This window comes from Ovis canadensis, chromosome 20 (genome assembly GCF_042477335.2).
Source record: "Ovis canadensis isolate MfBH-ARS-UI-01 breed Bighorn chromosome 20, ARS-UI_OviCan_v2, whole genome shotgun sequence".
Taxonomy (NCBI): domain Eukaryota; kingdom Metazoa; phylum Chordata; class Mammalia; order Artiodactyla; family Bovidae; genus Ovis; species Ovis canadensis.
In genome coordinates, this window is record NC_091264.1 from 43,521,574 (window position 1) to 43,535,285 (window position 13,712).

The following is a 13,712-nucleotide window of genomic DNA, read 5'->3' on the forward strand; positions in this document are numbered from 1 at the left end:
TGCTTTTGTTCTTTCTAAATCTGACTCTTCACAGTTAGTAATAACGTCAAAATATTTTTTTAATTTTGGGGTCCCAAAAATTCATACTTCTCTCGAAGAGAATGAGACTTGCCTCTCCAAAGTATCTTCGCTTCTTGCTGTATCATTTGTGTTCAGTTGCTCAAGTCACGTCTGGCCCTTTAGGCCCCAATGGACCCAGCAGTCTCCTCTGTCCATGGGATTTTCCCAGCAAGAACACTGGAGTGTGTTGTCATGCCCTCCTCCAGGGGTCTTTCCAACCTAGGGATCAAACCTGCATTTCCTGCTTTGCAGGCAGTTTCCTTACCTGCTGGGCCATTGGGGAAACTCTGCTGTATCTTTGGTGCCAAAATAATTGTGGTTTTTGCATTGTTGTTTGATATTGTAATGTATTATTAAATTAGTGTCCTCAGCTGGTAAAGAATCCACCTGCAATGTGGGAGACCTGGGTTTGATCCTTGGGTTGGGAAGATACCCTGGAGAAGGGAAAGCTTACCCACTCCAATAGTGTGGTCTGGAGAATTACAAATAAATAAACATTTATCATTGGGAATTTTTAGTTGTATTTAATTTTTTTCTTTAAAAGCATTATTTATATTCAGAATTTACCTTTATACATTCTTTATGGATTGATTGCTGTGCCTAAAGACATTGATATTTTAAAAAATATTTAAAGCTGAACATACTTTACTTTTTTATTTTAATGTTTAATGTAGAAAATTTTTAAATATTCAGAAAATTGCAGACAGTGGTGTAAAAACCCTCTTGTAGCTATCACCCTGCTTTGACATCAACATTTTGCCAATATTGTGCCAAATATCTATAATTCCTTTTTTTCTGGAATAATTTAAAGAAAGTTTTAGACATTGTGTATGTATTGTGTTATATAAACTATGCAATCATTTATTTCAAATGTAAATATTTATTATGCTCTCAAATTTATGAAGACATTTTTATAAAACATATCCACCATGCTATTATGATACTTCCCATAATTATCAACATAGCACAAAAACACAAATAAATAGAAGATTCTGAAAAATGAGGCATTAAAAATGAAAAAATGCATAGAACCAGTTTCCACTCTCTTATTCATGGTGATGATACTGGCAGTATTGATGGGGAAAGAGCTGCAGATAGAAATTTGTAACATAATTCTAATGACAAAAAGATGATACTGACTATAGTAAAGCTGATGGTGAGAATCTTCATTATTAAACCAGTGATAGCCATGGAAATGATGGTCAAAATGGTGGTAGTGATGAGAACAGATGACTAAGTTTCAATACTATTAGTGTTATAAGTCAACTTTAAAGAACAGCTCATCCAATCCACTCTTAAGCATACTATTTTTAGCTAATACCTAATTATATATAATGTTTATGGTATTCATATATATATATATGTATATATTTGTATATATGAGAAGGAAATGGCACCCCACTCCAGTATTCTTGCCTGAAGAATATCACAGACAGAGAAGTCTGGAGGGCTACAGTCCATGGGGTTGCAACAGTCCTGCACGACTTAGTGACTAAACCACCACAACCTGAAGTGGGCTTCCCTAGTGGATCAGACTGCCTGCAAATGCAGGAGACCCAGATTGGATTCTTGAGTCAGAAAGATCCTCTGGAGAAGGGAATGGCAACTCACTCCAGTATTCTTGCCTGGAGAATTCCATGAACAAGAGGAGCTTGATGGGCTACAGTCCATGGGTCAAAGAGTTGGCCATGACTGAGTGACTAACAATTTCACTTTGAGATACTACTGATATATTTTGATATAGTAATATAGATAATACATAATATATAAACCTAGAGCTAACAGTTGAAGTGGGTTCTAAAAAGTAGTTCTCCTATTTCTATTTAGTGTTCTTTATGCTATAGCATATCTGTACTGTGCAATAGCCTTGGTGTTAATTGACTCATTTAACAGTGTGGTGGTGAAGAGTGTGATTTTTTTTTCCCCAAAACACTTGTTTCTTGGAATTATTCCTAATGCCATGAACTCTATGCCCAGAACCTTTTTCAGGGAACTCTCCACATCCTTATTTCTTAGACTATAAATGAAAGGATTGAGAGTGGGGGTTACCAGGGCATACATGATAGCAGCACCAGCTCCCCAGAGGCATGAGAAGCTAACAGGGACTTCAGGTAGGTGGCAAAGACTGAGCTGTAGAAGAGGATGACAGTGGAGAGGTGGGAGCTGCATGTGGCCAGGGATTTCTGTTTGCCCTGTGCTGATGGAACCTGAGCTATAGCAAGGAAAATATGGGCATAGGAGCTTATGATGCAGAGGAGAGGAACAATTCCTAAGAGTCCTGTCAGAACCATCATCAGGTCCTCACTGAGGTGGGTATCAGAGCAGAAAAGTCTAAAGAGTGGTCCAAAAGCACAGAAAAAGTGGGGAATTTCTTGATTATTATAGAATGAGAGCTGGGATAGCAACACGGCATGGACAAGAGAGACAGAGTGGGCCACTCCCCATGCCCCACCCACCAGCAGTGCACATCTGCAAGGAGTCATTAGGAGTCCATAGTGCAGGGGATGGCAGGTGGCAGCATAGCAGTCGATAGCTACGGCCGTCAAAAACAGGTTGTCCATATCAGCAAAAACTGCAAAGAAATTTAATTGGGCCAGACACTCAGAGAAGGAGGTCAATCTGTTGCTGGCCCACAAAGTCTCCAGCATTTTGGGGGCTGTGGTGGTAGTGAGCAGAGGTTGACCAGGGAGAACTGGCTGAGGAAGAAGTACATGGAGGTGTGGAGGTGGATGTCAGCACCAATAGCCAGCAGCAGTAGCAAGTTTCCTAAGAGACACAGCAAGTAGAGGGCCAGGAAGAGACCAAAGAGGAGCTGTGGCTTGTCAGGTCACTGGACAGTCCTGAGAGGACAAAGTCAGGGTTCTTGCTGCAGTTCATTTCAGGTCTTGATGGGCTACAGGAAAAGAATCAGCATGAAGAGGATTCACTACAGTTAGCTAGAACCTTGCATCCTTTCTCTTGGCAATGGGCTTTACTTATACTACCAATGTGAGGAATGGATAAACAACTAAAATAGCAATGGGGAGGACAAGGTTGTACCTCACAAAGATGGTCCAATTAAGGAGACATCTAGGTAAGAGAATGAAAGAAACAACAGAGACGTCCTGTAGTTATGTGGCATAAACAAGTTTCTTTAATAAAATTTTGTGTGATTGGTACTTAACTACTTGCTTGTGAATCTGTTTTCTTCTCAAGACCACGAGTCTTTCAAGGCAGAAACAACATTTCAGTACTTAGCTCAGTGCCTGGCACAAAAAAAGGGCTCAATAAATACTCCCACCCACCCTCACAGTGACTATTCTAGTTCAAGGTTTGTGATTGGTTGGAGAAATGTTATCCTCCTAACTATTTTAACATGGATCTTGCCCCATCCAATACGTTCTCCATACTGCGGTCAGAGTGATCTTTTTTTTATAATAAATAAAATCTCATCATGTCACTTCTTTATTTAAAAAATGGTTTCTACCCATGGAACTCTGTTCAATATGTGGCAGCCTGGATGTGATGAGAGTCTGGGGAAGAATGGACACAAGGGTATTTATGGCTGAGTCTGTTTACTGTCCATTTTTACTACTACTACATTGTTTATAGGCTATAAAGTGAAGTCGCTCAGTCGTGTCTGACTCTTTGCAACCTGTGAACTGTAGCCCACCAAGCTCCTCCGTCCATGGGATTTTCCAGGCAAGAATACTGGAGTGGGTTGCCATTTCTTAGTGCAACATAAAATAAAAAGTTTAAAAAAGAAAATGAAGAAAATAAAATAGATAAGCAACAAGGATATATTGTGTAGCAACAAAGAATTACATTATCCTGAAATAACTTTTAATGAAGCATAATCTGTAAAAATACTCAATTACACTGCTGTACACTTGAAACCACTATAATTGTTAGAGGAATGTAGATTAAAACTACAATGAGGTATCACCTCACACTGGTCAGAATGACCATCACTAAAAAATCTACAAATAACAAATTCTGAGGAGGGTATGGGGAAAAGAGAATTGTCCTACATTGTAGATGGGAACGTAAGCTGGTATAACCACTATGAAAAACCGTATGAAGGTTTCTCAAAAAACTAAAAATAGAGCTGCTATAGCATGTATGATTCAGCATTTCCACTCCTGGGCATATACTCAGACAAAACTCTGATTCAAAAAGATACATGCACCCCTATGTTCATAGCAGCAGCGCTATTTACAACAGTCAAAATATAGACACAACCTAAAAGTCCACGGACAGATGAATGGATAAAGAAGATGTGTTATATAAACTTATATATATTATCATACTAGGTGAAGCAAGGATGAGATGGTTGGATGGCATCACCGACACAATGGACATAAGTATGAGTGGACTCTGGGAGATAGTGAAGGACAGGGAAGCCTGGCATGCTGCAGTTCATGGGGTTGAAAAGAGTCAGACACGACTGAGTGACTAAACAGCAAAAAAAGTGAAGTAAATCAGAAAGAGATAAATACCATATCATATCACTTATACATGAAAAACCCTACCATGTCTGACAAAGCTCATTTGGTTTTGAGCTTCATGTCACCAGCTCCATCTCACACCACAGTCCGTTATCATCTGCTCCCAGCAACACTGTCTGCACTGCATTGCCACGTATGGACCATGTTCCTTCTCATCGCTGAGTCAGCTCTTGCTCATCCTTCTAACCTTGGCTGTATTGGTGACTTTCTTAGGAAAGTCTTCCATAGCCTCTTTGACAAAGACAACCCTTCCTTTCTAGGCTCTCATGGCACCTTGGTCAATTGCTGAAGTTGTAATATGGAGGATGTAATCACATTTATTTTGTTTAAATATTTAAATTATTTAGTTAATGTTGGTCTCCCTAACAATGTTTTCCTCTCTTATGTATCTCTAGTACTTGGAATGCTAAATACGGTATTTGTCAGAAAATGAATAAGTTGGTTAATGACAAGTGAAGGCAGGAGAGGACGATACATTGTCTTCCCCCAGAAGTCCTCTCCATTTTAAGAATAAAACTTTTTACCAACAAAATATTGTCCTAGCAACATGGGTTGGAAACATTGATCCATCTAATTCCTTCATCCATCAACTTTAGACCCATGGCTAGAAATTTTATTTCCTATAAAATGTCCTTCATTTCAGACCCTTTCTCACCTTTTAAATTGTTATCCTTTTTGAGATTTCTCTAATCAACTCACTTCCGGTTAGTTTCACGTTTCATCAGCAGCTTAACATGCTTCACTGTTCCTATTCTCTAGTAACTAAAATCCACGCCACTGGCATCCATGCCATCAGCATCTGAAACAAATTTTGAGGGGATATGTGCATACATATAGCTTATTCACATTTGTGTACAGCAGAAACTAACACAACATTGTGAAAGAAAGTGAAAGTGAAGTTGCTCAGTCATGTCTGACTCTTTGTGACCCCATGGACTGTAGCCTACCAGGCTCCTCCATCCATCGGAGTTCCAGGCAAGAATAGTGGAGTGTGTTGCCCTTTCCTTCTCCAGGGGATCTTCCCAACCCAGGGATTGAACCCGGGTCTGCTACATTGCAGGCAGACGCTTTACTCTCTGAGCCACCAGGGAAGTCCATTGTAAAGCAATTATATTCTAATTAAAACACATTTAAAGCAATTATATTTTAATTTTAAAAAATCTGCATTCAGGAGACCCACCATGTTGACTCCTTTCCAATCTCCTTGGCTGGTTACTGCTCTTCCTCCTTATTATCCACTTTTGTGCATCTCCTCTTCTCTGTCTTCTAGTTCTTCTTTTGTTTATAGATATATAAAGATATAATTCTCTAATTATACCTTTAATTTCAACTTATTTTCCTAACTCTAGACTTACATATTTAACTCCCAACTACACAGTTCTACAGTAGCACTTTAACGTTTTAATATATTTTACAGATGGCTTGATTTATGTACCACATTGGAAACAGATACACAAAACGTTATGCAGTCCATCAAGTGCAGAACTTATGGTCCACTTGGAAGGCTGATCCCATTACTCCATTTGCCAAATGATGTCTTCAGCTCCTGCTTCTGGCTTCCCTAATCTTTATAAACGGTGACCTTAGAAATATTCATTCTATCCAGTGATATTGCTGAGTAGATGGGAAAGAACAAAGAATCCAGGGCCTTGGCATACATTGATGAGACCAGGGAAAGAAAACGTAGTTTAGAAGCTGAGTGTTATCAATATTTATCTCTTTTGGGATCAGAAAGATTTTAGCAGCAGAAGAAATCATTTTGGCCTTAGAGACAGTGCCCAAAGTTACTCATTAGAAAAAAACCTGTAGGAATTTTCTGTTGAGAAAATTTCCTATAGATAGGGTTGAGGAATGAAATCAACAATTAAACAGAAGTCTAACATTGATTTGGACGTGGAATTAGAAAGCTGACTTAAAACTCACAATTTTGTCTAGTCACTGCCCTTTCTCCTTATATGAGAATAGTTTGCAAAGACTAACATACAGCCATCCATAATATGTTATGTGTGTCCTTTTGTTTTTATTTTTCTGAGAACGTTTGACATACAAATATACTGAAATTTAACGAATTGTTTCATACATCTGTTGATAAAGTCATCTCAGTTGAGACTTGAAACATTAAACAGCGTCAGTGTTTCTCTGCTGTACTCTTGCCAATTTCTGAATCACTGAATAATGCAATTTAATTAAATAAATGTTTAACCATCTGTGTTATAGTGTGTCATGCAGCAATAGGTAACCGTGTACTCTTCTATAATTTACAGCCTCCAAGTATGTTCAGTTAGTCAGTTCAGTTGCTCTATCATGTCCGACTGTTTGCAACCCCATGCACTGCAGGACGCCAGGCTTCCCTGTCCATCACCAGCTCCCAGAGCTTACTCAAACTCATGTCCATCCAGTCTGTGATGCCTTCCAACCATTTCATCCTCTGTCATCCCCTTCTCCTCCTGCCTTCAATCTTGCTCACCATCAGGGTCTTTCCCAATGAGTCAATTCTTTGCATCAGGTGGCCAAAGTATCGGAATTTCAGTTTCAGCATCAGTCCTTCCAATGAATATTCAGGACTGATTTCCTCTAGTATTGACAGGCTTGATCTCCCTGCAGTCACAGGGACTCTCAAGGGTCTTCTTCAACACCACAGTTTAAAAGCATCAATTCTTTGACATTCAGCTTTCTTTATGGTCCAACTCTCACATTCATACATGACTACTGGAAAAACCATAGCTTTGACTAGACAGACCTTTGTTGGCAAAGTAGTGTCTGTGATTTTTAATATGCTGCCTAGATTGGTAATAGATTTTCTTCCAAGAAGCAAGTGTCTTTTACCTTCATGGCTGCAGTCACCATGTGCAGTGATTTTGGAGGCCCTCAAAATAAAATCTTTTACTGTTTCCATTGTTTCCCCATCTATTTGCCATGAAGCAATGGGACCAGATGCCATGATCTTAGTTTTTTGAATGTTGAGTTTTAAGCCAAGTTTCCCACTCTCCTCTTTCACTTTCATCAAGAGGCTCTTTAGTTCTTCACTTTCTGCTATAAGGGTGGTGTCATATACGCATCTGAGGTTATTGATATTTCTCCCAGAAATCTTGATTCCAGCTTGTGCTTCATCCATCCCAGCATTTTGCATGATGTACTCTGCATATAAGTTGAATAAGCAGGGTGACAATATCTATGTATGTTGGATTACAGGAAAAATTCTGATCAATAGAAATTCTAGTCTGAGATAATTCAGGGTATAAAATGCCATCTCCCCATACATTCTTTTATAAACAAAACTGGAATTAAGAGACCAAAGAAGATAGAGTAGGAAGATGGAAGAACTATGTGAGCTAGTTTAAAACCAAATTCTTTGCTTTACAAAAGTGGACGTAAACAGTTTGAATAGTTTGTTCATGAACTCAAAATATCCTTTTATAACTTTTCAGTCTGTATCTGTATTGTTTATTTAGTAGTCTTATTTATTTATTTATGTGTTGTTTGCACTGCCTGGCTTGTGGGATCTTAGTTCTCCAACCAGGGGTTGAACCTAGGCCCTTGGCAGCAAAAGTGCAGAATGCTAACCACTGGACACCAGGGAATCCTATATCTCTAAATAGTTGGAAATGCTGTTTCAGGTCAGTGACACTTCATAGAACATAGAAAGTGAGGAACATAGTAATTCTTGTCTATTAGCTCCAAAAATACTTCCGCAAAGAAAGCTGAGTGCTGAAGAATTGATGCTTTTGAACTGTGATGTTGGAGAAGAATCTTGAGAGTACCTTGGAATGCAAGGAAATCCAACCAGTCAATCCTAAAGGAAATCAGTCCTGCATATTCATTGGAAGGAATGATGTTAAAGCTGAAAGTCCGATACTTTGGCCACCTGATGCAAAGAACTGACTCACTGGAAAACCTACTGATGCTGGGAGAGATTGAAGCCAGTAGGATGGGATGACAGTGGATGAGATGATTGGATGGCATCACTGAATCCACGTACATGAGTTTGAGTAGGCTTCGGGAATTGGTGATGGACAGGGAAGCCTGGTGTGCTGAAGTTCATGAGGTTGCAAAGAATCGGATAAGAGTGAATGACTGAACTGAATTGAATTACTATTTGATAGCTTTCACTTAGTATAAATTTGGTGATAGGTAAGGAAAACAAACTTGATGAATTCTTCATATTTCACTGGTATTATATCATATTATATCACAGTACAATCTGTGAAAATAAGTATAGAAATAAAAAACAAAATAAATAATAAGGAAGAATTTTGAAGCTCAATTTTCTATGACCAGAAATTGAAGGGAAAATAACATATCGAGCAAGAGCGATATTCCTGAGATTTTTTTTTCATTCTGCCTCCATTTTTAGCAATATTTTAAGGTAATGTTTGACAGGTTGTCCATTTGAATTATGAAGTATCTTTGGAATCAGAGTTCACAATTTATCTCTGTTAATTAGTACTCAAAGCATTATTTGCTTTAATTACTTACTTGCTTCCTTGCTTGGAGAAAAAGAAGTCATGATACACTGCTTAAAAATTTCCCTTAACTCATATATGAGTTAACATTTGTTTTTCTATTTAAGTAACCATAGCCCTACACTCAAATTCTTAAAATAAAACAACATAATAACTTTATTGTTCACATTATAATATGTTAATTTACGGGGAAACATGCAGATTAACAAGCCTTAGTATTATCCAACTATACAATATATGCATATTTGAGGCAAGTTTCGGTATCTGATTTTATTCAAGAACACACAAGAATATGTAAACAAATAGTTTTATCAACTTATATCCCCCACACAAATTCAACATTAAAATTCCAAGGGGGCTTCCCTAGTGCCTCAGTGGTAAAGAATCTGCCTCCCAATGCAGGAGACACCAGTTTGATCCCTGATCCGGGAAGATCCCACATTCCATGGAGCGGTTAAGCCCACTTGTCACAACAGGAGAAGCCACTGCACGGAGACACCTGAGCACCATGAATGAAAGCTCCCAGTTGCCGAAACCAGAGGAAAGGCTGCCACAGCAATGAAGACTCAGCACAGCCAAAAAAAAAAAAAAAAAAAAGGTTTTGTGGATAATGTCCTATTTGTTCAAGTTTCCCTTACATTACCTAGTCGCATACTGTTAACACAACCAAACTGGACTTTCCCGTTTATTTTTCTTTATATAATGCCTTCTGCTTCACAAACAGTAAACAATTAGAAAAGCAGTATAATTTCACATCTCAACTTTCTCATAGCCTTTTTACTGATGCCTTGGAAGAATTCTCTAGATTTCTTAGGGTCAGAGTCTCCTTCTGATCGCCCTCCTCAAAGCCCCCTCTACTTCCTTGTTCCTCAAAGTATAGATCAGTGGGTTTAGTACAGGAGTGATCACACTGTACATAATGGCAATGATCCGTTCTTGGTCCATGGAGCTACCTGTGGCAGGAGGAATGTAAGTGAAGATAACAGGAGCATAGAAAAGAACAACTACCATGAAGTGGGAGGCACATGTAGACACTGCTTTATGAAGCATGCTGCAAGAACGGGTCTTGAAGAAAAGATAGATAATGATATAGAAATAGGAGAGAAGGGTTAGAGAGAATGAGCGCATGGCAATGGTCCCTGTCACAGAATGAAGTAGCCATTCATTGAGGTCAGTGTTTCCACAGGCCAACTCTAGCAACGGCTTAACATCACAGAAGAAGTGATGGATATGGTTGGAGCCACAGAAGTTTAAGCGAGAGGTCATTACTGAGTGCAGTAGGGCATGGAAAAACCCAGTGATCCAGATAGTGACAGCCATCTGGGTACAGACCTGATGATTCATGATGAGAGTGTAACGAAGTGGTTTGCAGATAGCCACAAAGCGGTCAAAGCCCATCACGGCCAACAACATGGTTTCTGTGCTGCCTAGGAAGTGGAAGAAATGAAGCTGGCTTATGCATCCCAAGAAAGAAATTATTTTGTGGGTAGACAGGAAGTTCTCCAGCATCTTTGGCAGAGTCACCGTGGAGTAGCAGATATCTAGACATGACAGGTTTCCCAGGAAAAAATACATAGGAGAATGGAGTCTTGAATCAGAGATGACAACCATCAGGATGACTCCATTCCCAGCCACATTGACAATGTAAATTGCAAGGAAAACCACAAAGAGAACAGGCTGCAGTACTTGGATGTCTGTCACTCCTAGGAGGAGAAATTCAGTGATTGAGGTTTGATTCAGCATCACTTGAAAGAAAAGACAAAATAAGATATGAAATGATATCTCTCAAGGGGACCAGAATCCTGCAGCTGAGGATTTCCCATCTAGTCAATAATATTTTGAGGGAGAACATTGTTGTTTTGGGGCTTACCTGCTGGCTCAATGGTAAAGAAGCAACCTATAAATGTAAGAGACATGGATTCAACTCCTGGGTCAGGAAGATCACCTGGAGGAGGAAATGGCAACTCTCTCCAGTATTCTTGCCTGGAAAATTCTGTGAGCAGGGGAGTCTAGAGGGCTACTGTCTATGGGGTTGCAAAGAGTTGGACATAACTGAGCACATCCACAAAGTCTGGGAAACCCATGAGTGGAGAAGGAAAAGATTTGATGTGACCTCAATAAAAAAGTGAAGTAACTAGGAAACATTTCTAGGGAGCCCATGGGACATTCATCTTTATAGCTAGAGAATATTTTGAGTAATTATCTAACCTTTATTACACCTTGACTGAAGGCTGGCACCAAAGAATTCAGAGTAGCTTTCCTTAATATCCATGTGTAGCCAGGAAACTCTTGCCTTCTGTGAAGGGACAGTACTGTGCAGATTTGATATTTCAAGTAATTGATGTTTAAAAAAAAATTGCACAAAAAATGCCTGTTGGCTTTTCAGTCTATATTTGAGATAATAGGTTAACAGGCTGTTGTTTACTCGTGGTTTGCTGCACTATTGCGATTTCCAAGGGGCTTTGGAGCAGTTTTTATAGGATTCTTCTAAGGGTGGGTCTCAAGGGAGCCATAGGAGGACACACCATCTGTGTGTTGAACCCGTAGTCTGTCCAGTTTAGATTGCTCTCCAGGTCTGTCAGTTAGAAATTCTACTTTATATAAAAAGTCCTTTTAAAACTGCAGGATCTTCAATTTTTTTTTAATAAACTAGTAAAGAGGATCTTCTTTCCATTTTCCAGAACATAGAAAGCTGGACCAGTCTTGCACTGAAGCGAACTGCCATGCTACCTCTTAGAATATGGACGTCCTGTTGAAAGTGCTGTCCTCTGGGACAGGACGATCAGACCCCGGATAGACTGTGAGTGAGTCAGCTCCCTCCCCGTAGCTGGTAGCTGTCTTCTCTCTGCTATATATTTGTATCTCCAGAGAGAAGGGACTTTCTGATTCATGGACCCCAGATAGCTCGTTAACTGTTACTCCTCCAGAGCTTGCGTCTCAGACTTAGGAAACCCTGCTCAGCTCGGACAGTTACGGAATATGTAAGTGACTTCCGGTCTAAGGCACCACCTTGTCCCCCAGCAGCTGGTGTGAGCTCCCTGGTTAATTCCGCTTTGCGGTGTGAGAAGGCGCAAGTGAAGGCACCAGTGAAGGCTGATGCAGTCTAAGCGATAGGAACTGAGGTCTGGAGTCCTGAGTGCTGTGAACTCTGGGGCACGATCTTCACTGGCTCTAGGCTTAAAGTCTTCTCCACCCCAACTGAAGGAGGGGGCCACATGCCACCGCGGCCACGGCAGAGACTGGTGTGGCTCAGAAACAAAGGGGCAGAGTCACTTCTAGGAGAAATAACTCAGGGGTATTTAGAGAGATGGAGCGTCCTCCTCACTTGGTCATGCTGGAGAGCCACCCGAGTTTGAACAACGAGGGTGCAGCCCAGTCTTTCTCGTCATCGACCAGCTGCCTGAACAGGGAGCCGGCCTGCCTGGGGTCGTCTACTCCAGAGAGCGCGGGGGCTGGGGTGGGGGTTCCTGCGGCTGTGTGGAGAGGAAAGTGCGTTAGTGTCCACCCGGACCCAGGCCGCCCGCCCCCGACTCCACTCGGGGGTCCCCGCAGCATGCACATGGCGGGTCTGAGCAGCACGGCCAGCTCCCGAAGGGCACTGCTTAGTCCAGATGGAAAAGCACACGTGGCAGACTGAGGGGCTGTGGCGGGGCAGCTGACACCAGAAGCGAGGACTGGAGGAAGAGGAGCGTGTGCCTCCTCCCTGTGGCGTGTTCCCCTCGGGGGCAGAGCTGAACAGTCAGCTACCAGAAGGAAAGTGGACAGCTGTGGGGAAATCTCAGAGCACAGGTCTGGGCTCAGGAGCGGGAGGCTTGTGCACAAACCTTTTTGTCCCCCTCTTATTCCCATCTCTCAAGTTTTAAAACCCGGTGTTGATTGAGGATTTTGGACCTGACTGGGTTTGATGGCAGAGAATATGGAAAGGAGACATTGCGAGTACTTTTATTCAACCAGAGAGCAAATGAGGACTACACGCTGGAAGGAAAGGAGTTGTGTGAGCTCTCAGACACACTTGTACACAACGCACTTCAGAGACTCCCGGAGGACTCCCGCAGCCATCCCAGCAGATGGCAGCCTACTGAGACAAAAGGTCTATCAACAAGAACAGGTGAAACTCGAGGAAGCAAACTCCCTACCCGCCTAAGAGAAATGAGAGACGAAGCCATCGCTGAAACAGAGCCGTTCCCCACCCCCCCCCCCCCCCAATAAGTACAGTCGTAGTGCTGGGTTAGCAGTTAACTCCTCTACCCCCTTAATCTTAAACACAAGCTGTAGTCTCGCTCCGTCCTGCACATTTTCTGCAACCGTGGCAGCCTGAGAGTCATTTCTGCCGTCAGGCTACGTGATAGTGTCAGTGGGCATCTTTTAAAACCTCTCTTAACTCAAGCTAGTAACATCTTGTACTTCCTTATTGCGCCGCCATTAAAAGAAGCATTAGTGTACCTTGAAAAAAAAAAAAAAAGAAAGTTGACCAGATTTACTTCTTACCTTTTTCAGAAGAAAAATAAACAGTAGAAAACTATGAAAAATAAAGAGTAGAAAAATGTTTGAAGTGATAGTTTACATTGGGATTATAGTATAAGCTCTTCATATTCCAAAACCTCTTCTTTCTGAAATTCTTCCTTTTGTTTATGATCCATGGTTCTCTAGATATATAAACTCTCAGAGAGGGTGTCCCCTGGGTTTGAGAGGAGTATTGCAA

General features: G+C 40.9%; 1 protein-coding gene and 1 pseudogene across 1 annotated transcript; both read right to left on the reverse strand.

The window, feature by feature from the left end:
- Nucleotides 1-1,893: 1,893 nt before the first annotated feature.
- On the reverse strand, nt 1,894-2,937 carry LOC138425163 (olfactory receptor 1f45-like; annotated as a pseudogene).
- A 6,889-nt stretch (nt 2,938-9,826) lies between these two features.
- LOC138425398 (olfactory receptor 12D1-like) lies at nt 9,827-10,753 on the reverse strand. The gene has a single exon (XM_069563209.1). The coding sequence runs from the start codon at nt 10,751-10,753 to the stop codon at nt 9,827-9,829; it is 927 nt and encodes a 308-aa protein (XP_069419310.1).
- Nucleotides 10,754-13,712: the final 2,959 nt, after the last annotated feature.